We start from the raw sequence: 25821 nt of genomic DNA on the forward strand, positions 1-25821 counted from the left end.
TGAGTCCTGATTGCTCTGCAAATAGTTGTACTGAAAAACGTCTGAGGCCTTTCCTGCATTTTAATGTGAATAGTTGTATAAAACTGTATTATTTACCATATTTTTATATAAGTTTTGAAAATTTACAACTTATATTTGCATTTTAAGTTGTAAAAATAATTCGCTAAGCATGTTTATGGTTTTTACAGTCAGAAAAAAATCTTTTTTCTACTCTGATTTTATGTTTTTATGTGATTTTTTTTTTTTTTTTTTTTTTTTTTTTTAAGCCTAATGTGTTAATACAGTATGTTAAAATGAAATACACAGTCACATACATGAGTTGGTACTGAAAAAAATTAGACCATCCAAGGCAAGATAAACAGTTTCAACTATAACGGTAAAAACAAAAGTAATCAATAACGGCCAAATATACCCGGGACCCCAGAGGATTAAGGCAAATGCAGAGATGCATGGAATTTTTTTCCATGCGATTTTTTTGATTTTTTTTTTTTTTTTTCCTAACAGAAACAGCTGTTGAAGTTATTTTTCCTCTGACAAATTTTATTTCAGCTCACAATATATTTTCTGATGTTTGAATGGTAATGTAATTGTTTTCATATTTAACACATATTGAGTATTCGTGCAGTTCTTAACATGGTAGGGAAAGCAATAAACAGTTTTGTAATGATTGAATTGCAGTATTTATCCTTGAAGATGCTTTGCTGCTACATTGGTTGGTTAAGATTATGCAAGGTTGTTTAATTAATCATAGTTGCACAGAGGTTGGCCAGTTTGTTGGCCAAATTATCAGACAAGAATATCAGATAAATTGTAAGTTACTGCAAGAAATGACTATTTTGTAAATTCTATTTGAGTCAAAGCAAGCATTAATAATTTTTTTGCATTTTCTCTGCTGACTTCTTGTTTCACCTAATAGATGTTTGCAGGTTAAGGACCAAATGATCACAGGAATAGCATGTCAAAAAGAAGAGCCAGAGTTAGTCCTGAAGCTGAGGCTATTCAGTTTATTTTATCTGGAAGTGACAAGCCTTGTCTGAAGGTTCAATGGGTCAGTGACTATAAAGGTATGTTAAAGTTAATTCCCCACGTTTACTGCTTGAACATTACATAGATAGAAGAGATCATTTTCTCACTGTTTTAAAAGTTCCATGTTGGTTTCTTCTGTATATGATTTGGAAATTAGTGATTTGGATTTATTACATGACAACTGAATTTTGTTTTATCAGGGCGTGGTGTATTTGCTTCTACACCAATTGAAAAGGGATCCTTTGTTGCTGAGTACCGTGGGGAGTTGATCTCAAAATATGAACGGGACAAGAGACACAAGAAGTACACTGAGAAGCAAAATGCATTCTTGTTTGATTTTAAGTGGAACAGTGATGTATGGTGGTAAGTAATGGTCCATAAAAATCATGTTCTCTCCAGCATTAAGGTTTTAGTGAACAACACAGAGATATCTCTCCATGTTCAAATTCAGCATTGATGCCTCCCATGAAGATGACTCTTTTGGCCGGTTGGTTAATGATGCCCATATATCCCCAAACTGCAAAATGAAAAAGCTGATTGTCCACGGTAAACCTCATCTTTGCTTGTTTGCTTTTGAAAACATCCAAGCAGAGAGTGAAATAACATATAACTATGGAGACGCTCTGTGGCCATGGCGAGCTTTGGTAAGTTAACCTTTGATTAAACAGTGTACGTTCACAGCCTGCTAAATATCAGATAAGAAGATGCATACTGTACTAATCCTAGTAAAATTATTGTACAGTGCAGATACACCTCGTTCTTAAAAATTTCTAAAAGGTCTACTATTAAAAGCCTCGACCCTCATTAAGCTAGGATGATCATTAGTTTGTTACAGAATGGATTTAACATTGTATTTGTGTGTTTTGCTGCAGACACCAAGTGTAGAGATCCCGACTCAGCCTTCAGGAGAGCCACAAATGAGCGGGTCATCCATTTCATCCTTTCAACAGGTTGGTACACATTTCTAGTTCCAGTTAAACACAAATAGATGTCTCATTTGGGTCCGGTGCATAAATAAAATACCCTTTTAACAATCAGTTTGGGTAACAGTTTCACAGTATCATAATTTCTATGACTTGTTTCAGAATGCTTTGGCAGAAATACTTTGGTTTCATGAACTCTGGGGACTAATGACCCCTTTAATCTTTAAATAAACCTTAAACTATCATTCAATTTAATATCTTCTGTAGTTTTACACACGTTGTTGTCCATTTGATCTTCTGCTGCAAGGTTTACATGAATTAATTCTTTAGGAAGTTGATCCATTTACATTAGGGTGGGGTTCAGAACTTTCTTTGACAACAACAGAAGACGTTAGAAGAGGGGAAAACAGATTCAACATGTTTTTAGTCGTCATGTCCTCATATAGTCTGAATAAACGGTAGTGTGTGTGAGTCACGATGTCCTCATATTGTCCTAACTTTCAAAGACTTTAGTGTGTTTAATTTGATGCCATCATATAGTCTGAATAAACGGTGGTGTGTATGTGTGTCACAATGTCCTCATATTGTTTAGGGGGAGATATACTACAGTGTTAAGTCTTTCTATAGGGTCTAGTATGATAAGCCTCGACCCTCATTAAACCAGGATGATCATTAGTTTATTACAGAATGAATTTAACATTGTATTTGTGTGTTTTGCTGCAGACACCAAGTGTAGAGATCCCGACTCAGCCTTCAGGAGAGCCACAAATGAGCGGGCCATCCACTTCATCCTTTCAACAGGTTGGTACACATTTCTAGTTCCAGTTAAACACAAATAGATGTCTCATTTGGGTCCGGTGCATAAATAAAATACCCTTTAACAATCAGTTTGGGTAGCAGTTTCACAATATCATAATTTCTATGACTTGTTTCAGAATGCTTTGGCAGAAATTGTCATGGTCCTGGGCCGTCTGCCCAGCGGTTTGTGTTTTTTAGTTTATTTTCCCTGAGTGTTTAATTCCCAGTGTGTTTTGATCTTGTTCCCTTTGTCTCTGTCTCCCCTGCTCCATGGTCTTGTCTGTTTTGTCCTGATGTCTTGTCCCTGACCTCCTGTGTTATCATGTTGAGTTATTCCTAGTGTTGTGACTAGTCTGCGTCTCTGCCCCGTGTCTGTGTGCCAGTTCCCCGTATGTAGTCTGCGTGCACCTTGGTTAGTCACTTCCTGTATTATTTTGACAGTCTTGTGTTCCCTGTGCTTTGTGTCTAGTTTTGCTAACCCCTGTTATTAGTTTCATTTGCTTCACCTGTTGCTCCCTGCTGTTTCCTCTTGCCCTGATTACCTGCTGTGTATTTAAGCCCTCAGTGTTCATCTGTTTCTTGTCGCGTCGTCTTCAGTGTTCCCTCGTTGTGTATGTTCCTTCTCTGTAGTTACTTTAGTTTAGTTTTGGCATCTGTCCAGCCCCTGCCTAGCTGTGTTCTGGTTCCTGTTATGTTTTCCCAATAAATCCTCTAAGTCCTGTTTTATGAGTCTGCATCCTGGGGTCCAATCCTGCCTGCCACACACACGCCATGACAGAACGACGCGAACATTTCAAAGACCCCGCGGACTCAGACCTGTGTGAACGGCAGCTAGCTGTGCAAGCTCACCTGCAGGAAGTGGTGAGGAGGAAGCCGTGGCTGGCTCCCGAGTACGAGGGACAGCTCCGCCGCTCTCACCGCGCTTGGGGAGACTCCAGCTGGGTTAAAGGGTCTCCGCGTCAGAGCTTGCCGCTCTCTCCACCTCCGCCGCCACAGCCCTGTTCATCAGCCGCACTGCAGCAACCGCTCGATACCACTGCCCCACCTCTGCCCCAGCCTTTAGGGATTAAGCTGGGCGGGTTCTCCCTGGCATCAGATTCGCCTCCACCGGCCTCGTCATGCCCCAGCACACCTCCTTCACGACCCGCTACGCCGGCACGTAAGCGGAATTCCCGGCGCCATAAAAGCCGAACGGAGCCAGCAGCCAGGGATAAAATGACAATGGACTCTCTGCAGTTTTCAACCACTTCCGACTCCACCACTGAATCTGTCCCTCCTTTCCCCGGCTCGTCAGACATGATTAACCACACTGCTCCACCGTCCTTGACAGCCAGATCAGACATTTGCAACAAGGCATCCAAGCTCTGTATCCTGTGGTTCCGGCTACCCAGTGAGGAGCTGGGGAATACCATCGCCCACAGGATACATGACATGTTGACAGAACACACCTGGCTTATGGATTCCTTGCCCCGGCTAACCCAGTGTTATGCGGAACAAATACTTCATTCCGCAGCCCTCACTTTCCCCTCCGTGTCTCCCAAGGTGACTGTTTCCAATAAACCGGCTAAAGAAAAGACTGTGTGTTTCACACCTGGACTCAACCCTGACGCTCCATCCTCTGTGCCTCATGCTCCTGCACCCGCTTCTGTTCCGCGGGTGGGAGCACCAGCGCCTCAGTCACCAACGCCGCTTGTAACAGTCACCCCTCAGCCACTTCAGTCAGCAGCAGCTCCAGCAGCTCTCCCTCAGTCTGCTCCCACGCAGCCAGCCCTCCCTCAGTCTGCTCCCACGCTGCCAGCTCGTTCTCATTCTCCCCAGTCAGCTGTGACGCCAGCTCATCTCCAGGAGCCCCAGGTTCTGCCAGCCTCTGTAGCTGTCCTGGGCTCAGCTTCCCCGGTGCTAGCTCTTCCCACCTCAGCACCTCAGCCTCAGCCACCCACGCCGCCTGCAGCAGCTCCTCCCCAGTTACTCCCGTCTCATTCGGCTGTAGCTCCAGCTCCTCCCCAGTTACTCCCGTCTCATTCGGCTGTAGCTCCAGCTCCTCCCCAGTTACTCCCGTCTCATGCGGCTGTAGCTCCAGCTCCTCCCCAGTTACTCCCGTCTCATGCGGCTGTAGCTCCAGCTCCTCCCCAGTTACTCCCGTCTCATGCGGCTGTAGCTCCAGCTCCTCCCCAGTTACTCCCGTCTCATGCGGCTGTAGCTCCAGCTCCTCCCCAGTTACTCCCGTCTCATGCGGCTGTAGCTCCAGCTCCTCCCCAGTTACTCCCGTCTCATGCGGCTGTAGCTCCAGCTCCTCCCCAGTTACTCCCGTCTCATGCGGCTGTAGCTCCAGCTCCTCCCCAGTTACTCCCGTCTCATGCGGCTGTAGCTCCAGCTCCTCCCCAGTTACTCCCGTCTCATTCGGCTGTAGCTCCAGCTCCTCCCCAGTTACTCCCGTCTCATTCAGCTATAGCTCCAGCTCCTCCCCAGTTACTCCCGTCTCAGCCAGCCCCTGTATTTTCTTCTCAGCCAGCAGAAGCTCCAGCCCGCCCTAGCTCTCAACCTGCTCGCCCTCAGTCAGCAGTAGCTCCAGCCGCTCTAGTTCTCCCTGCCTCAGCTTTGCTCCCTCCAGTGGTTTCTCTTTCTGTGATCCCCTTGGTCAGTTTAGTTTCACCTCCAGTCCCTTCATCTTCAGTTTTAGTCTCAGTCCCCTCATCCTCCTCAGCTTCAGCCCCCTCGTCCTCAGTCACCTCAGTCCCCTCATCCTCCTCAGCTTCAGCCCCCTCGTCCTCAGTCACCTCAGTCCCCTCATCCTCCTCAGCTTCAGCCCCCTCGTCCTCAGTCACCTCAGTCCCCTCATCCTCCTCAGCTTCAGCCCCCTCGTCCTCAGTCCCCTCGTCCTCAGTCACCTCAGTCCCCTCGTCCTCAGTCACCTCAGTCCCCTCTTCCTCAGTCACCTCAGTCCAGTCAGCTTCCCCGGTCCCCACAGCCAGTGCTTCAGCTTTGCCCCCTTCAGTGGCGTCACTTCCCTTAAATCCCTTGGTCTCTCCAATCAGTTTAGTTTCATCTTCAGTTCTAGTCGCAGTCTCCTCGGTTTCCTCCGTGCCCTCTGTCCCCGTAGTCCCTCAGGTCCCCGTAGTCCCTCAGGTCCCCGTAGTCCCTTACTCTACTTCCACTTCTGGTCCCTCAGTCCCTCAGGTCCCCGTAGTCCCTTCAGCTCTCCCTAGCGCCCGGCCTGCTTCCACGCAGCCGGCTCTCCCTAGCGTCCGGCCTGCTTCCACGCAGCCAGTCGTCTCCCGGCCTGCTTCCACGCAGCCAGTCGTCTCCCGGCCTGCTTCCACGCAGCCAGTCGTCTCCCGGCCTGCTTCCACGCAGCCAGTCGTCTCCCGGCCTGCTTCCACGCAGCCAGTCGTCTCCCGGCCTGCTTCCACGCAGCCAGTCGTCTCCCGGCCTGCTTCCACGCAGCCAGTCGTCTCCCGGCCTGCTTCCACGCAGCCAGTCGTCTCCCGGCCTGCTTCCACGCAGCCAGTCGTCTCCCGGCCTGCTTCCACGCGGCCCCTAGTGCCAGTTCCCTTAGCTTCAGTCCCTTCAGTTTTGGTCCCCTTAGTCTCCCCGGTCCCTCAGGTTCCCTTTGTTCCCTCCTCTGGTCCCTCAGCTCCTTTAGTTGTGGTTCCCCCTGCAGCCTCAGTCCCAGTCTCCTCTGCTCCTGCTCCCCCGACTCCGGTTTCCCCGCAGTTAGCTTCAGTCCCCTTACCTCTTCCGCAGTCAGCTTCCATAGTGTCAGCTCCCTCGCCCTCCATAGTGTCAGCTCCCTCGCCCTCCATAGTGTCAGCTCCCTCGCCCTCCATAGTGTCAGCTCCCTCGCCCTCCATAGTGTCAGCTCCCTCGCCCTCCCCAGTGTCAGCTTCCACGCACCCACCATCACATGCACCTGGTCCATCCCCCAAGCAGCCCCAGCTGCTCAGTGAAGTAGCTGTGTGCCCTACACCGCAGACCCAGCCTGCACATTCGGAGCCTCACCTTGTAGGCCCCGTTCAGCCCAAGGGTCCGGCTCAGTCGGAGCCGTGTTTGAAGCCCAAGGGTTACGCTCAGTTGGAGCGTCTGGCTCAGGTCGAGCCTCCTGCCTCGTCTTGCCGCCGCCGCTTGGAGCGCGGTCGGCCCCCAGTCTGGTCTCCTCGTCGCCGCCGCCGCCTGGAGCGCGGTCGGCCCTCAGTCTCGTCTCGCCGCCGCCGCCTGGAGCGCGGTCGGCCCTCAGTCTCGTCTCGCCGCCGCCGCCTGGAGCGCGGTCGGCCCTCAGTCTCGTCTCGCCGCCGCCGCCTGGAGCGCGGTCGGCCCTCAGTCTCGTCTCCTCGCCGCCGCCGCTGGAGCCGCGGTCGGCCCCCTGCCACGACTCCTCGTCGCCGCCGCTGGAGCCGCGGTCGGCCCCCTGCCACGACTCCTCGTCGCCGCCGCTGGAGCCGCGGTCGGCCCCCTGCCACGACTCCTCGTCGCCGCCGCTGGTGCCGCGGTCGGCCCCCTGCCACGACTCCTCGTCGCCGCCGCTGGTGCCGCGGTCGGCCCCCTGCCACGACTCCTCGTCGCCGCCGCTGGTGCCGCGGTCGGCCCCCTGCCACGACTCCTCGTCGCCGCCGCTGGAGCCGCGGTCGCCCGCCTGAGAGGTTTGGACTCTGCTTTTTGGCCCCTTGGCCTGGGCGGCCCCCTGAACTATGGACTGTTGTTCCCCCTGGCCGTTGCTCTTTTTGTTTCTGTTTTTGTCATAGCTCCTGAACTGTTTCATGTTTTGACCCCCTGTTTTGGACATTGGAGCTCTCCGGCCTTGTGCCGTCGCTTTTTGTTTCATCCAGTTTTTTTTTTTCTCATCACTGTGTTTTGTCCTTGTTTTTGGACTTTGTCCCGGCCTTGTGCCCCTGCTGTTTTTGTTCTAACCTTGTGGTTTTGATGTTTTGCTCCCTGCCTTTGTTGCTCCCTGCCTGGTTTTGTTTTTGTTCCGGTCCCTCCGTCCTGGTCCCCCGCCTCCCTCCCTGGTCTAGTTTTGTTTCCTGTTTTGGCCGTCGGGTGCCGGCCTTTGAGGGGGGGGTGCTGTCATGGTCCTGGGCCGTCTGCCCAGCGTTTTGTGTTTTTTAGTTTATTTTCCCTGAGTGTTTAATTCCCAGTGTGTTTTGATCTTGTTCCCTTTGTCTCTGTCTCCCCTGCTCCATGGTCTTGTCTGTTTTGTCCTGATGTCTTGTCCCTGACCTCCTGTGTTTTCATGTTGAGTTATTCCTAGTGTTGTGACTAGTCTGCGTCTCTGCCCCGTGTCTGTGTGCCAGTTCCCCGTATGTAGTCTGCGTGCACCTTGGTTAGTCACTTCCTGTATTATTTTGACAGTCTTGTGTTCCCTGTGCTTTGTGTCTAGTTTTGCTAACCCCTGTTATTAGTTTCATTTGCTTCACCTGTTGCTCCCTGCTGTTTCCTCTTGCCCTGATTACCTGCTGTGTATTTAAGCCCTCAGTGTTCATCTGTTTCTTGTCGCGTCGTCTTCAGTGTTCCCTCGTTGTGTATGTTCCTTCTCTGTAGTTACTTTAGTTTAGTTTTGGCATCTGTCCAGCCCCTGCCTAGCTGTGTTCTGGTTCCTGTTATGTTTTCCCAATAAATCCTCTAAGTCCTGTTTTATGAGTCTGCATCCTGGGGTCCAATCCTGCCTGCCACACACACGCCATGACAGAAATACTTTGGTTTCATCAACTCTGGGGACCAACGACCCCTTTAATCTTTAAATAAACCTTAAACTATCATTGAATTTAAAATCTTCTGTAGTTTTACACACGTTGTTGTCCATTTGATCTCCTGCTGCAAGGTTTACATGAATTAATTCTTTAGGAAGTTGATCCATTTACATTAGGGTGGGGTTCAGAACTTTCTTTGACAACACGAGAAGACGTTAGAAGAGGGGAAAACAGATTCAACATGTTTTTAGTCGTCATGTCCTCATATAGTCTGAATAAACGGTAGTGTGTGTGAGTCACGATGTCCTCATATTGTCCTAACTTTCAAAGACTTTAGTGTGTTTAATTTGATGCCATCATATAGTCTGAATAAACGGTGGTGTGTATGTGTGTCACAATGTCCTCATATTGTTTAGGGGGAGATATACTACAGTGTTAAGTCTTTCTATAGGGTCTAGTATGATAAGCCTCGACCCTCATTAAACCAGGATGATCATTAGTTTATTACAGAATGAATTTAACATTGTATTTGTGTGTTTTGCTGCAGACACCAAGTGTAGAGATCCCGACTCAGCCTTCAGGAGAGCCACAAATGAGCGGGCCATCCACTTCATCCTTTCAACAGGTTGGTACACATTTCTAGTTCCAGTTAAACACAAATAGATGTCTCATTTGGGTCCGGTGCATAAATAAAATACCCTTTAACAATCAGTTTGGGTAGCAGTTTCACAATATCATAATTTCTATGACTTGTTTCAGAATGCTTTGGCAGAAATACTTTGGTTTCATCAACTCTGGGGACCAACGACCCCTTTAATCTTTAAATAAACCTTAAACTATCATTGAATTTAAAATCTTCTGTAGTTTTACACACGTTGTTGTCCATTTGATCTCCTGCTGCAAGGTTTACATGAATTAATTCTTTAGGAAGTTGATCCATTTACATTAGGGTGGGGTTCAGAACTTTCTTTGACAACACGAGAAGACGTTAGAAGAGGGGAAAACAGATTCAACATGTTTTTAGTCGTCATGTCCTCATATAGTCTGAATAAACGGTAGTGTGTGTGAGTCACGATGTCCTCATATTGTCCTAACTTTCAAAGACTTTAGTGTGTTTAATTTGATGCCATCATATAGTCTGAATAAACGGTGGTGTGTATGTGTGTCACAATGTCCTCATATTGTTTAGGGGGAGATATACTACAGTGTTAAGTCTTTCTATAGGGTCTAGTATGATAAGCCTCGACCCTCATTAAACCAGGATGATCATTAGTTTATTACAGAATGAATTTAACATTGTATTTGTGTGTTTTGCTGCAGACACCAAGTGTAGAGATCCCGACTCAGCCTTCAGGAGAGCCACAAATGAGCGGGCCATCCACTTCATCCTTTCAACAGGTTGGTACACATTTCTAGTTCCAGTTAAACACAAATAGATGTCTCATTTGGGTCCGGTGCATAAATAAAATACCCTTTAACAATCAGTTTGGGTAGCATTTTCACAATATCATAATTTCTATGACTTGTTTCAGAATGCTTTGGCAGAAATACTTTGGTTTCATCAACTCTGGGGACCAACGACCCCTTTAATCTTTAAATAAACCTTAAACTATCATTGAATTTAAAATCTTCTGTAGTTTTACACACGTTGTTGTCCATTTGATCTCCTGCTGCAAGGTTTACATGAATTAATTCTTTAGGAAGTTGATCCATTTACATTAGGGTGGGGTTCAGAACTTTCTTTGACAACACGAGAAGACGTTAGAAGAGGGGAAAACAGATTCAACATGTTTTTAGTCGTCATGTCCTCATATAGTCTGAATAAACGGTAGTGTGTGTGAGTCACGATGTCCTCATATTGTCCTAACTTTCAAAGACTTTAGTGTGTTTAATTTGATGCCATCATATAGTCTGAATAAACGGTGGTGTGTATGTGTGTCACAATGTCCTCATATTGTTTAGGGGGAGATATACTACAGTGTTAAGTCTTTCTATAGGGTCTAGTATTATAAGCCTCGACCCTCATTAAACCAGGATGATCATTAGTTTATTACAGAATGAATTTAACATTGTATTTGTGTGTTTTGCTGCAGACACCAAGTGTAGAGATCCCGACTCAGCCTTCAGGAGAGCCACAAATGAGCGGGCCATCCACTTCATCCTTTCAACAGGTTGGTACACATTTCTAGTTCCAGTTAAACACAAATAGATGTCTCATTTGGGTCCGGTGCATAAATAAAATACCCTTTAACAATCAGTTTGGGTAGCAGTTTCACAATATCATAATTTCTATGACTTGTTTCAGAATGCTTTGGCAGAAATACTTTGGTTTCATCAACTCTGGGGACCAACGACCCCTTTAATCTTTAAATAAACCTTAAACTATCATTGAATTTAAAATCTTCTGTAGTTTTACACACGTTGTTGTCCATTTGATCTCCTGCTGCAAGGTTTACATGAATTAATTCTTTAGGAAGTTGATCCATTTACATTAGGGTGGGGTTCAGAACTTTCTTTGACAACACGAGAAGACGTTAGAAGAGGGGAAAACAGATTCAACATGTTTTTAGTCGTCATGTCCTCATATAGTCTGAATAAACGGTAGTGTGTGTGAGTCACGATGTCCTCATATTGTCCTAACTTTCAAAGACTTTAGTGTGTTTAATTTGATGCCATCATATAGTCTGAATAAACGGTGGTGTGTATGTGTGTCACAATGTCCTCATATTGTTTAGGGGGAGATATACTACAGTGTTAAGTCTTTCTATAGGGTCTAGTATGATAAGCCTCGACCCTCATTAAACCAGGATGATCATTAGTTTATTACAGAATGAATTTAACATTGTATTTGTGTGTTTTGCTGCAGACACCAAGTGTAGAGATCCCGACTCAGCCTTCAGGAGAGCCACAAATGAGCGGGCCATCCACTTCATCCTTTCAACAGGTTGGTACACATTTCTAGTTCCAGTTAAACACAAATAGATGTCTCATTTGGGTCCGGTGCATAAATAAAATACCCTTTAACAATCAGTTTGGGTAGCAGTTTCACAATATCATAATTTCTATGACTTGTTTCAGAATGCTTTGGCAGAAATACTTTGGTTTCATCAACTCTGGGGACCAACGACCCCTTTAATCTTTAAATAAACCTTAAACTATCATTGAATTTAAAATCTTCTGTAGTTTTACACACGTTGTTGTCCATTTGATCTCCTGCTGCAAGGTTTACATGAATTAATTCTTTAGGAAGTTGATCCATTTACATTAGGGTGGGGTTCAGAACTTTCTTTGACAACACGAGAAGACGTTAGAAGAGGGGAAAACAGATTCAACATGTTTTTAGTCGTCATGTCCTCATATAGTCTGAATAAACGGTAGTGTGTGTGAGTCACGATGTCCTCATATTGTCCTAACTTTCAAAGACTTTAGTGTGTTTAATTTGATGCCATCATATAGTCTGAATAAACGGTGGTGTGTATGTGTGTCACAATGTCCTCATATTGTTTAGGGGGAGATATACTACAGTGTTAAGTCTTTCTATAGGGTCTAGTATGATAAGCCTCGACCCTCATTAAACCAGGATGATCATTAGTTTATTACAGAATGAATTTAACATTGTATTTGTGTGTTTTGCTGCAGACACCAAGTGTAGAGATCCCGACTCAGCCTTCAGGAGAGCCACAAATGAGCGGGCCATCCACTTCATCCTTTCAACAGGTTGGTACACCTTTCTAGTTCCAGTTAAACACAAATAGATGTCTCATTTGGGTCCGGTGCATAAATAAAATACCCTTTAACAATCAGTTTGGGTAGCAGTTTCACAATATCATAATTTCTATGATTTGTTTCAGAATGCTTTGGCAGAAATACTTTGGTTTCATCAACTCTGGGGACCAACGACCCCTTTAATCTTTAAATAAACCTTAAACTATCATTGAATTTAAAATCTTCTGTAGTTTTACACACGTTGTTGTCCATTTGATCTCCTGCTGCAAGGTTTACATGAATTAATTCTTTAGGAAGTTGATCCATTTACATTAGGGTGGGGTTCAGAACTTTCTTTGACAACACGAGAAGACGTTAGAAGAGGGGAAAACAGATTCAACATGTTTTTAGTCGTCATGTCCTCATATAGTCTGAATAAACGGTAGTGTGTGTGAGTCACGATGTCCTCATATTGTCCTAACTTTCAAAGACTTTAGTGTGTTTAATTTGATGCCCTCATATAGTCTGAATAAACGGTGGTGTGTATGTGTGTCACAATGTCCTCATATTGTTTAGGGGGAGATATACTACAGTGTTAAGTCTTTCTATAGGGTCTAGTATGATAAGCCTCGACCCTCATTAAACCAGGATGATCATTAGTTTATTACAGAATGAATTTAACATTGTATTTGTGTGTTTTGCTGCAGACACCAAGTGTAGAGATCCCGACTCAGCCTTCAGGAGAGCCACAAATGAGCGGGCCATCCACTTCATCCTTTCAACAGGTTGGTACACATTTCTAGTTCCAGTTAAACACAAATAGATGTCTCATTTGGGTCCGGTGCATAAATAAAATACCCTTTAACAATCAGTTTGGGTAGCAGTTTCACAATATCATAATTTCTATGACTTGTTTCAGAATGCTTTGGCAGAAATACTTTGGTTTCATCAACTCTGGGGACCAACGACCCCTTTAATCTTTAAATAAACCTTAAACTATCATTGAATTTAAAATCTTCTGTAGTTTTACACACGTTGTTGTCCATTTGATCTCCTGCTGCAAGGTTTACATGAATTAATTCTTTAGGAAGTTGATCCATTTACATTAGGGTGGGGTTCAGAACTTTCTTTGACAACACGAGAAGACGTTAGAAGAGGGGAAAACAGATTCAACATGTTTTTAGTCGTCATGTCCTCATATAGTCTGAATAAACGGTAGTGTGTGTGAGTCACGATGTCCTCATATTGTCCTATCTTTCAAAGACTTTAGTGTGTTTAATTTGATGCCATCATATAGTCTGAATAAACGGTGGTGTGTATGTGTGTCACAATGTCCTCATATTGTTTAGGGGGAGATATACTACAGTGTTAAGTCTTTCTATAGGGTCTAGTATGATAAGCCTCGACCCTCATTAAACCAGGATGATCATTAGTTTATTACAGAATGAATTTAACATTGTATTTGTGTGTTTTGCTGCAGACACCAAGTGTAGAGATCCCGACTCAGCCTTCAGGAGAGCCACAAATGAGCGGGCCATCCACTTCATCCTTTCAACAGGTTGGTACACATTTCTAGTTCCAGTTAAACACAAATAGATGTCTCATTTGGGTCCGGTGCATAAATAAAATACCCTTTAACAATCAGTTTGGGTAGCAGTTTCACAATATCATAATTTCTCTGACTTGTTTCAGAATGCTTTGGCAGAAATACTTTGGTTTCATCAACTCTGGGGACCAACGACCCCTTTAATCTTTAAATAAACCTTAAACTATCATTGAATTTAAAATCTTCTGTAGTTTTACACACGTTGTTGTCCATTTGATCTCCTGCTGCAAGGTTTACATGAATTAATTCTTTAGGAAGTTGATCCATTTACATTAGGGTGGGGTTCAGAACTTTCTTTGACAACACGAGAAGACGTTAGAAGAGGGGAAAACAGATTCAACATGTTTTTAGTCGTCATGTCCTCATATAGTCTGAATAAACGGTAGTGTGTGTGAGTCACGATGTCCTCATATTGTCCTAACTTTCAAAGACTTTAGTGTGTTTAATTTGATGCCATCATATAGTCTGAATAAACGGTGGTGTGTATGTGTGTCACAATGTCCTCATATTGTTTAGGGGGAGATATACTACAGTGTTAAGTCTTTCTATAGGGTCTAGTATGATAAGCCTCGACCCTCATTAAACCAGGATGATCATTAGTTTATTACAGAATGAATTTAACATTGTATTTGTGTGTTTTGCTGCAGACACCAAGTGTAGAGATCCCGACTCAGCCTTCAGGAGAGCCACAAATGAGCGGGCCATCCACTTCATCCTTTCAACAGGTTGGTACACATTTCTAGTTCCAGTTAAACACAAATAGATGTCTCATTTGGGTCCGGTGCATAAATAAAATACCCTTTAACAATCAGTTTGGGTAGCAGTTTCACAATATCATAATTTCTATGACTTGTTTCAGAATGCTTTGGCAGAAATACTTTGGTTTCATCAACTCTGGGGACCAACGACCCCTTTAATCTTTAAATAAACCTTAAACTATCATTGAATTTAAAATCTTCTGTAGTTTTACACACGTTGTTGTCCATTTGATCTCCTGCTGCAAGGTTTACATGAATTAATTCTTTAGGAAATTGATCCATTTACATTAGGGTGGGGTTCAGAACTTTCTTTGACAACACGAGAAGACGTTAGAAGAGGGGAAAACAGATTCAACATGTTTTTAGTCGTCATGTCCTCATATAGTCTGAATAAACGGTAGTGTGTGTGAGTCACGATGTCCTCATATTGTCCTAACTTTCAAAGACTTTAGTGTGTTTAATTTGATGCCATCATATAGTCTGAATAAACGGTGGTGTGTATGTGTGTCACAATGTCCTCATATTGTTTAGGGGGAGATATACTACAGTGTTAAGTCTTTCTATAGGGTCTAGTATGATAAGCCTCGACCCTCATTAAACCAGGATGATCATTAGTTTATTACAGAATGAATTTAACATTGTATTTGTGTGTTTTGCTGCAGACACCAAGTGTAGAGATCCCGACTCAGCCTTCAGGAGAGCCACAAATGAGCGGGCCATCCACTTCATCCTTTCAACAGGTTGGTACACATTTCTAGTTCCAGTTAAACACAAATAGATGTCTCATTTGGGTCCGGTGCATAAATAAAATACCCTTTAACAATCAGTTTGGGTAGCAGTTTCACAATATCATAATTTCTATGACTTGTTTCAGAATGCTTTGGCAGAAATACTTTGGTTTCATCAACTCTGGGGACCAACGACCCCTTTAATCTTTAAATAAACCTTAAACTATCATTGAATTTAAAATCTTCTGTAGTTTTACACACGTTGTTGTCCATTTGGTCTCCTGCTGCAAGGTTTACATGAATTAATTCTTTAGGAGGTTGATACATTTACATTAGGGTGGGGTTCAGAACTTTCTTTGACAACAACAGAAGATGTTAGAAGAGGGGAAAACAGATTCAACATGTTTTTAGTCGTCATGTCCTCATATAGTCTGAATAAACGGTAGTGTGTGTGAGTCACGATGTCCTCATATTGTCCTAACTTTCAAAGAGTTTAGTGTGTTTAATTTGATGTCCTCATATAGTCTGAATAAACGGTGGTGTGTATGTGTGTCACAATGTCCTCATATTGTTTAGGGGGAGATATACTACCGTGTTAAGTCTTTCTATAGGGTCTTGTTATGTGCAACTTCAGCTAATCAGCAGGTGAACCAGAGTACATAAGTGCTGAGAGAACTGCTGAGGGTCTCAGATCTAGCTCAGAGCGAGGTCTGGATTCATGGGTTGATAGAACCTTTTAGGATTTTGATCTGACTAAATACCTCCTGGTCTGGTTACTCCATGCTGGTGGGGGACATTGTTGGTGACCAGGAAGGAGTGTGTGTGTCATGCTTGTTTCTTCCTTTGAGTAGGAAGGTTGTTTCTGGTTACTCTTCTTTAGAGGAGGCTGCCTGTTCTGTTCCTCCTGATTAGATGAGAACTTGCAGGTGATTGCTCATTTCGTTCAGAAGAGACCTCTCTTTGGTTTATTGTTTTAAGTTATGTTCTAGGAATATTTTGGGTACTAATTTTAGTCTAGTTTAAGGAGTAAAGGTGTTAACCTGTTAATTCTTTCAGGAAGCTTGAGCCATATTATTTATTAATAAAATCCTTTATTTTTGCTACATTTTATTGGCCTTTTCATTCACCCTGGAGCATTATTTATTGCTACATTCCCCCATATCCTAGACAACATCTGGGGATGTAACCGGTCTAGTATAAGCCCCGATCCTTGTTCATATTAAGCTTAAGCTATCGTTCAATTTTAGATCTTTTGTAGTTCTATACATTTTTGTTTAGAATTGCCATAACCTGTTTCAGATTATCTTGGCTAAAACTTTCATTAAAATTTCTGTCTTTTTAGGTTGACCAGACCTCTGCTTTTGTGCCTTTTAGTGGGACAGTAACTGGAGAACAGGTGAGACAGCTACATTCTTCTTTTTTTAAAAAAAAATAGTTCATGTTATTTCACTCGGTCATTTACTGAGTGAGAACAGTAATACAGAATATAAGGTGAGCCGTCGTTGTTTACTTTTGATTCTTGATTATTTTTTTGTTACAGCTTAGAGCAATACGCTGTCTACAAAATCTAAAACGACATCATGATCAGTGTGAGAAACGTTATGATGACGCTAAGATGAAAATATTAGAGAGAGAAAGGCAGAGAACTTTGACTCTATCCACCAGAATGAATGTGAGTATTTAAATATAAGCCGAAACACAATCTTTTCATTATATGCAATCAATTATGTTCAGGATGTTTATTTTAGAGTTTTAGAATATCCAGAGGCCTACAAAAATAGGTGAATTTCTCTCATTTACTCATTGTTTCTAGTTTATGTACATAATTGAAGGACTGCTGCCACTGATTTTTTTTTTTTCTCCTAAAATATTTCATTTTAATTTTATGCAGTAGGTGAGCCATAAGACAAGATGTTATGTTTTGGTCTCCTGTTTAACACAGTCTACAATATCACATCGTACACTGAGAAGTGTTGCACTGTAGAGACTTCTCTCCCACTAGTCATAATAAGTGAAGCAGCTTGTCTTGGTGTTAGGAGTATTATTTCATAATTTAAAACCTAATCTAACTGGGCATGAAACCTCTATTCAATAAATTTTAATAATTAATAATGGTTTTAAAAGGTTGGACATGCTGAAGTTGATGATGGTGAATTTCATGATGGAAACTACTCACGCTTTAATGACCAGGTAATTATGACACAGTTGTTAAATAGAGAAACAAAAAATGCATTAAGGAAATCAAATGTTATTTTTAACTGTGTATTTAAAATTATCACTTTTTCAAAAGTCACTTATGCACATTTTATGGCTCTTTAGGGAAAATGATACTATAGCTCTTTAATGCCGTTTTCTATTTCCTCAGATTTCTGATCCCGAGTTTTCAGATAACACAGATTATGAAGATGTTGACTATGTTCCAGACTCAAGTGACAACTCTTCAGACACAAGTGTTCAAAGTAAGGAACTGAGAGTGACAGACAATTCTCCCAAAAAACTGTCTGACATTTCATTGGGGATGGCTACAGCACACAGTGTGGAAATCACTGGTTCTCATAGTTCTTCAGTGATAAGTTGCAGTGCCGATTCAACAGAGAGCATGTCGCACAATAACAGCTCCGTAAAAGTCACAGCATTGCCAAAAACAGGAAGGAAGAGCAAGTACAACAAGAAGCAATATTGTCTGTATTGTAAAAAACCCATTTCTAAATTGGCAAGACACCTCGAAAGCGCACACGGTAACCAGCCTGATGTAACAATGGCTTTCAGTTTCGCTAAAGGTTCCCACAACAGAAGAGAGCTGTTACGGTGTCTTAAAAAGAGGGGAAACTTTGAACATAATGCTTCTGTGGCAGTCCAAGGTACTGGAGCATTTGTTGCTTGTCGAAGACCCACTATAGAAAAACAATCTGAGGACTACCGTCATTGCAAATTTTGTCAAGGGCTATATGCAAGAGAAAGCCTTTGGAGACATGTGAGAAGGTGCCCCCAGAAGCCTGTTGAAGGAGACTCTCCCACTGGACGAAAGCGGATACATCTTGACTTGCCAAAACCCAATCAAGTTCATGAAGCTGTTTGGAAGATTGCTTGTGAAATGAACCAGGATGGCATTTCCTTGGTTGTAAAAAGTGAAAGAGACATTCTTTCCCTTGGTGAGTCACTGTACAACAGCAGGAAACCGCATGAAAGAAGGAATGATTACATTCGCCAGAAAATGAGAGAGATAGCAAGGCTGTTGATAGAAGCTAGAGCTAAAACACCTCTGAAGAGGACAGAAGACCTTGTTATGCCCAGCAACTTTCCTCACGTGATACAAGCTGTCAGAGCTGTTGCTGGTTATGACTTGAAAAGCAACTCATATAAAGTCCCATCCTTGGCTCTAAAATTGGGGCACAGTTTAGCCAAACTTGCAGGAATTGTACAGTGCAGTGCTATCATTGCACATCGCCATGATGTTGCCAAGTCAGCCGAGCAATTTGCCACTCTGTATCAGAAAAAATGGGCAGAGTCAATTTCAGCTGCTGCATTGGGCACGCTTCAACAAGCCAAATGGAATAAACCCCAGCTTTTGCCATTTACACAGGATGTGTCGCTGCTGCACCAGTTTCTTGCTGCTGAGTGTGCTAAATGCATGAAGGATGTGGAGGAAAAACCTAACAACACAAACTTTGGAAATCTTGCTAAAGTAACTTTGACACAAGTAGTACTATTTAACAGAAAACGGCAGGGGGAAGTTTCAAAAATGGAGGTCCAGGCTTTTACATCCCGGAATTGCACAGAGCTGAACCCCGACATTATGATGTGCCTCAATGAGTTGGAGAGGAAGCTTGCAAAGTACTTTGATAGAGTTGAGATTCGTGGTAAAAGGTCAAGAATGGTGCCTGTGCTTCTCACACCTGACATGATCATAGCAATGAACCTCCTCATGGAAAACAGGAGTAAGTGTCAAGTCCCCACAGAGAATGTATACTTATTTGCACGTCCAGGTGCACTTTCCCATTACAGAGGCTCTGACTGCCTTCGCAAGTATGCAAAGCAATGTGGTGCAAAGAACCCAGAGGCACTCACGTCAACAAGATTGCGGAAGCAAGTTGCCACTTTATCCACAGTACTAAATCTAAAAGAAAATGAAATGGATCAGCTTGCTACCTTTCTTGGACACGATGTCCGGATCCACCGAGAGTTCTACCGGCTTCCAGAGAGTACCATACAGCTGGCAAAAGTCAGTAAACTGTTGATAGCAATGGAAAAAGGGAAACTGTCTGACCTGCAGGGGAAAGGACTGGATGACATTGACATACATCCTGATGGTAATATGAAACATCAGTTACAAAGATTCATATGTAACATGTGTTTGGCCTTTAATTTTAATAATTTGTCCTGACTATTTTTACCCAACCAGATAAGGTTGCCACGACTGACGACGATTCTGATGAAGAAACCATTCCTGACCTGCATCAGCAGAGAGGTGTTGTGGCTTTTTCAGTATGTTTTAATAACAAAGTTCTCAGAGGACATGTTGTATAGATACTTTACTTAATTGTTACGTTTCCAAGGTTCAAGAACTGAGACTTCTGGGGACCCAAAGCACCTACCTGACTCAACCACATTGAGCAACATGGAGGCCACTTCAGATTCAGTCATGTTGGACCACTTGGAAGGCACGTCGACAAAAAGCATCGTCAGCACTGAACCAACAGGTGAAAATATGAAATACACCCAAATATGGTGAATGCAGTGAATAAAATAAGTGAACGTACAGTGGATATAAAAAGTCTACACACCTCTTTTCAAATGCCAGGTTTTCATGATGTAAAAAAAATGACAGCAAGACAAATAATTTCACAACTTTTTCCACCTTTAATGTGACCTATAACCTATACCAGGGGTCTTAAAGTTGCGGCCCGTGGGCCGCATCCGGCCCCGCCCCTTACTTCCGGTCCACGATTTGATGTAAAAAATCAATCAACAATTTGGCCCTTTAAGTTACTTTTTTGACATTTCGCTTTCCTCTCCAATTAAGAGGAGTTAGTGAAATGTCAAAAAAGTAACCCTATACAATGCAATTGAAAAATAAACTGAAGCCCTTAAAGGGGACAAATATAAAATAAAAAACTTTAAATAACCTGGTTGCATAAATATGCACACCCTTAAACTAATACTTTGTTGCAGCACCTTTGGCTTTTATTACAGCAGTCAGTCTTTTTGGGTAGGAGCCTATCAGCGTGCCACATCTTAATGTGGCAATATTTGCCCACTCTTTGCAAAACCACTCCAAATCTGACAGATTGTGAGGGCATTGCCTGTGCACAGCCCTCTTCAGGTCACCCCACAGATGTACGATGGGATTCAGGCCTGGACTCTGGCTGGACCATTCCAAAGCCTCAGTCTTTTTCCGGTGAAGCCATTCTTTTGTTGATTTAAATGTGTTCTTTGGGTCATTGTCGTGCTGAAAGATGAAGTTCCTCTTCAGCTTTCTAACGGAAGGCCGAAGGTTTTGTGCCAATACTGACTGCTATTTGGAACTGTTCATAATTCCCTCCACCCTGACTAAGGCCCCAGTTCCAGCTGAAGTAAAACAGCCCCAAAGCATGATGCTGCTACCACCATGCTTCACTGTAGGTATGGTGTTCTTTTGGTGATGAGCAGTGTTTTTGCGCCAAACATACCTTTTGGAAAAGTTCAACCTTGTTTTCATCTGACCATAACACATTTTCCCACGTGCGTTTAGGAGATTTCAGATGTCTTTTTGCAAAATTAAGCTGGGCTTGGATGTTTTTCTTTGTACCTACCCCATAGCCCAGACATATGAAGAAGATGGGAGAGTGTTGTCACACGTAGTGCACAGCCAGTACTTGTCAGAAATTCCTGCAGCTCCTTCAACGTTGCTGCTGGTGTCTTGGCAGCCTCCCTGACCAGTTTTCTTCTCATCTTATCAACTTTGGACGGACGTCCTGTACTTGGTAATGTCACTGTTGTGCCATATTTTCTCCACTTGATGATGACAGTCCTCACTGTATTCCATGGTATATTTAATTCCTTGGAAATTCTTTTGTAGCTTTCACCTGACTGATATCTTTGAATAATGAGATCCCTCTGATGCTTTGGAAGCTCTCTGCGGACCATGGCTTGCACTGGAAGATGTGGCTACACAAATGTCAGGAAAAGCCTACTAGAACAGCTGAACTTTGTTTTGGGTTGATCAGAGGCATTTTAATTGGTGACAGGTGTGTGCTGACTCCAATTTTAACATGAGTTTGAATGTAAACGGTTAAATCTGAACACAGCCACATCCCCAGTTATAAAAGGGTGAGCACACTTATAAAACCACATTATCTCAGGTGTTTTTAACTTCACCTCCCTGAAAGATTTGTTTTTTCAGTTGCGTTGTACAGGTTATAGGTCACATTACAGGTGGAAAAAGTTGTGAAATTATTTATCTGGATGTGATTTTTTTTTTTTAAATACATAATGAAAACCTGGCATTTGAACAGGGGTGTGTAGACTTTTTATATCCCCTGTGTTATGAAAATAGTATTCTTTTTAAAGATGTGTATATTTATTATGATACATATTCCATCTTTTCAGATTCACAGCAGGACACAGCAATTATTGTGGGTACATCTTTGAAATGCTCCAATGAAAAGCAAGGTAAAAAGAGCATTTTATATTCACATTTCTATCTAGATTATCTTATATTAAACATTTTTCATCATCATTATTCTTCAGTAAAGACATTTTATTTTGTTTGCATATATGACAGCTGGGAAGGTGAGAAGCAAGTGGACAGATGATGAAGTGAAGGCTGTCGAACGGCATATGTTACATTTCATAACAAGGTGCAAGGTACCAGGTAAAAGGGACTGTGATGCCTGCCTTCAGGCAGAACCAGTAGCTCTAAAAGACAGAGACTGGGCTGGAATAAAATACTACATACACAACAGAATCGTAGCATTAAAAAGGAGGATGAATAAATAGAACTATAAACTCCTAAACTTGACTCTGGTGCAATTTTATCAGTGGTAGGAGATTTTATTTTCATTCTCTGCTTTTGTAAGGTGCTCAGTTTTGTCAGTTCTTTATTTAGTTGTTCATGTAATTTTATTTATCTTTTTTTTAAAATAGCACAATGTTCAAGAAACCTTATTGTTTCAGTTTACTTTTGTTACCAGCAATTAAAAAAAGGAAAAACTCAAGAAAGTCAGTTTTTTTGTTTTTTTTTCCTCCCTTTCCACATGAATGCCATCTACAACATTCATAAATGCCGTACAATAACGATTAAACAATAGACTTACCATATTCTTAGACTATGTCTCTTTTAAGTCCCAGAACAGCTCAGATTTACTATCTTCTAATAACAAATATCTGATTTATTTCAAATGTTACTTGACTGGCGAGTGTGATGAATATACAGCTATGCTTCTTATGCAGATATTTCAAACAGGCCATCTTGCAAATACTGACACTGTAGTTATCTGGTCTCCATAAGTCACGTATACTCGAAAAAATTGTGTGTATCTCTGGGTCTTACAATTCACTTAGACATGAAATAACTGTGTGAGAGGTTATAGTCCTCATAAGTCACATAAACCTGACAATGTCCCCATAAGTCGCATAAAAATCAGGTTTGACCAAAATATGGCTTTAGCTAAAATCTAAATAGATGACTGCTTTCCTGAGAGCATGGGTCAAAAACCATTTGATTCTCAGGCCTCTAGAACCTTTGGAAAGGCACGTTCCCATTTGTCCTATTTTTGTCATACGTCCTTATATTTCACGAAAACACGTATGTGTGTGTGTGTGTGTGTGTGTGTGTGTGTGTGTGTGTGCGCATGCATGTACAGTATCAGTCAGTTTGGACTCACCTTCTCATTCAATGTTTTATTTTTTTCCTACATTGTAAATAATACTGAAGTCATCCAGACTATGAGGGAACACAAAGATTCATGTAGTAAATTTAAAAGTGTTAACCCTTTATGAGCTAGAATAGAACAAGTCCACCAGACCACATCTTTACATGCTGTAGTACCATTTTGTGGAATATTTCAACTATACATCAGTAGAATCTTCATAACCCTAATTTTAATAATATATATGAAAGAAATCCATATTAACTACAGAAGGTAGCTATAAAGTGCACTAACCCACAAAGAAATTGAAAATTGTTATTTGTTTTTATATATTTTGTTAGATACAGAAATGTCATAGCTCTTTATCGTATTGAAAACGATAAAGAGCACTGAATAGATTTGTTGCACTTACGCAATTTCTGCGAAGTCCTTACAGTGCAACACATTGAATGCATGATATGTAAGTGGTTTTATATGCAAAAAGAATTATTGTTCTATCATTTGTATTTACAATTTGACCAGCATTTGAAAACACTTACGCAATTGAGTAGCCGGTCACAAAAGGCATCTCAATTGGTTTTAGATCAGGTGATTGTGGAGGTCAGGTCATCTGACACAACACTATCACCCTTTTTCTTGGTAAAATAGCCTGGAGGTGTGTTTGGGGTCACTGTCCTGTTGAAAAACAAATGATGGTGCCACTAAGCGCAAACCAGATTGAATGGCATGTAGCAGAATGCTGTGGTAGCCATGCTGGTTAAGCATGGTTTGAATTTTGAATAAATCGCCAACAGTGTCACCAGCAAATAAGCACCCCCCATACCATCACACTTCCTCCTCCATACTTCACAGTGGGAACTACACATGTAGGAACCATCTGCTCACCTTTTCTGCTTCTTATAAAGACATATTGTTTGGAACCGAAAATCTCAAATTTGGACTCATCAGACCAAAGCATAGACTTTCATTGATCTAATGGCCATTCCTTGTGTTCCTTGGCTCAATCCATTCTCTTCCTCTTGTTCTTTCTTAGAAGGGGATTCTTTGCAGCAATTTGGCCATGAAGTCCAGATTCACACAGTCTTATGAAATGTTGAAATATGTTTGCTACTTGAAGCATTTAGGTGGGCTCTCATCTGAGGTGGTGTTAACCTGCGATTTCTGAGGATGGTAACTCTGATGAACTTATCCTGTGCAACAGAGGTAACTCTTGGTCTTTAACACAATGCCCAGCATAGTAAAATACTCAAATTAAGTTGCACAATTATTGGCATCCCGTAGAGCCCCACTTGCAAAGTCTTTTCATTTTAGCTAGTGAGCTAAAGAGTGAAGCATAGAGCAGCTAGAAGTCACTTGACAATTAAAACACATTCCTGCACATAAACAATAATTCTAACAGTATTTTACATCTTTACTTATGGCCATATCTACTCCAAAAACAGAACTGATATGCATGCACACTTTCAGCTGCTGTCAGTATAACTGAAATTAACAGAAATGTGAGTTAATTGACAGAGAGGGAAAAAAAGTCTTTATCAGATGTGACAATAACATGTCTGGTAATGTATTATTCTCATAGCTGCTTCAATTCAAGAACTAAAATATACTAAGCTGAATATTTTCTTCTTCTTTTTTTTAAAAGTGGTCTTGAGCAATAGTTCTCCAGGCTTTCTGAAGGTCTTTTTATTTTCAATTGATTGCTTTTTCACTGGTTTTCAGTCTAGTACTCATACCTGATCATTTTCAGAGTAATGTTTTTGTTGTTTGTTAGTTAAGTAACTTAATAATGACCTAGGCATCTTTAAGAATTTTGTCACTAGCAGTCTGTTTCAACAACAAATCATTTGTACCATTTCTTTAACTGAAGATATGAAAAATGCCTAAGATAACACAATTTGACAGGCATAAAATTATTATTAGTAGTATTATTAGTATTTTTGTGCCAACAAGGTGATTCCAAAAGGGTAATTAGCCGCAAACTTGACATATGTTGGCACGGTGTGCAATGTATCCTTAAAAAAATGAGAAAATTGGACAAGTGAAGGCCAAAAGAAGATGTAACAAGCCTAAAAATACTATCTACAGCACATCAACAGTGTCTGAAAGTCATGTATTTCAGAAGTGGGGAAAAAAGCAGCAAAGACCTGACACACGATCTGAAAGATGCATGTGGCCCTTCAGCTGATCCATCTAATGTTAGTTGAAACCTCTTCAGAAATGGTGTCAGTGGAAATGTGGCTGTCAAGGGAATCCAGATTTTACATTTTTGGTTCAAAGCATCAGCATGTGCAGTACGGAGGAGGTCGGAAGGACAGGTGCAACACTTAGTATCTACAGAGATCTGTAAAACAAAGTGGAGGCTCTGTCATGGTTTGGGGCTGCATTTCAGTCAGTGGTGTTAGGTATCTTGTCAAAATTAATAGAATTATGAGCATACCATCAGTTTTGATCCACCATGCAATACCATCTGGATAACATGATTTGCAACAGCTTAATTTTTCAGCATGGCAATGATTCCAAATACACTGCCAATGTAATATAAGGATACCTGGATAGAAAAAAAGAAAACACTCACACAATGTCACGCTATTAGTCATGGATTGCCCTCCCCGGGACCTGGAACTCAACATTACTGAAGCAGTGTGGGATCATCTTGACAGAGAATGGAAGAAAAGGCAGCCAAATAACATCCAAATAAGAGCTTTGGAATGTCCTTCAAGAAACCCAGAGAAGTATTCCTGAA

At 42.2% G+C, this 25821-nt stretch overlaps 1 protein-coding gene across 1 annotated transcript; it reads left to right on the top strand.

Annotated features, from left to right (window-relative positions):
- The first annotated feature begins 255 nt into the window (after window positions 1–255).
- On the top strand, window positions 256–23057 carry LOC115774025 (uncharacterized). The gene is made up of 15 exons (XM_030721032.1): window positions 256–1064; window positions 1227–1389; window positions 1478–1670; window positions 1899–1976; window positions 2673–2721; window positions 3844–4403; window positions 13617–13694; window positions 16571–16624; window positions 16769–16900; window positions 17353–17418; window positions 17594–19538; window positions 19631–19696; window positions 19785–19928; window positions 21817–21879; window positions 21992–23057. The coding sequence occupies exons 1-15, from the start codon at window positions 956–958 to the stop codon at window positions 22204–22206; spliced, it is 3915 nt and encodes a 1304-aa protein (XP_030576892.1). The 5' UTR covers window positions 256–955; the 3' UTR covers window positions 22207–23057.
- The last annotated feature ends 2764 nt before the right edge of the window (window positions 23058–25821 follow it).

The sequence above is a fragment of the Archocentrus centrarchus genome, chromosome 24, assembly GCF_007364275.1.
Source record: "Archocentrus centrarchus isolate MPI-CPG fArcCen1 chromosome 24, fArcCen1, whole genome shotgun sequence".
Classification (NCBI taxonomy): Eukaryota; Metazoa; Chordata; class Actinopteri; order Cichliformes; family Cichlidae; genus Archocentrus; species Archocentrus centrarchus.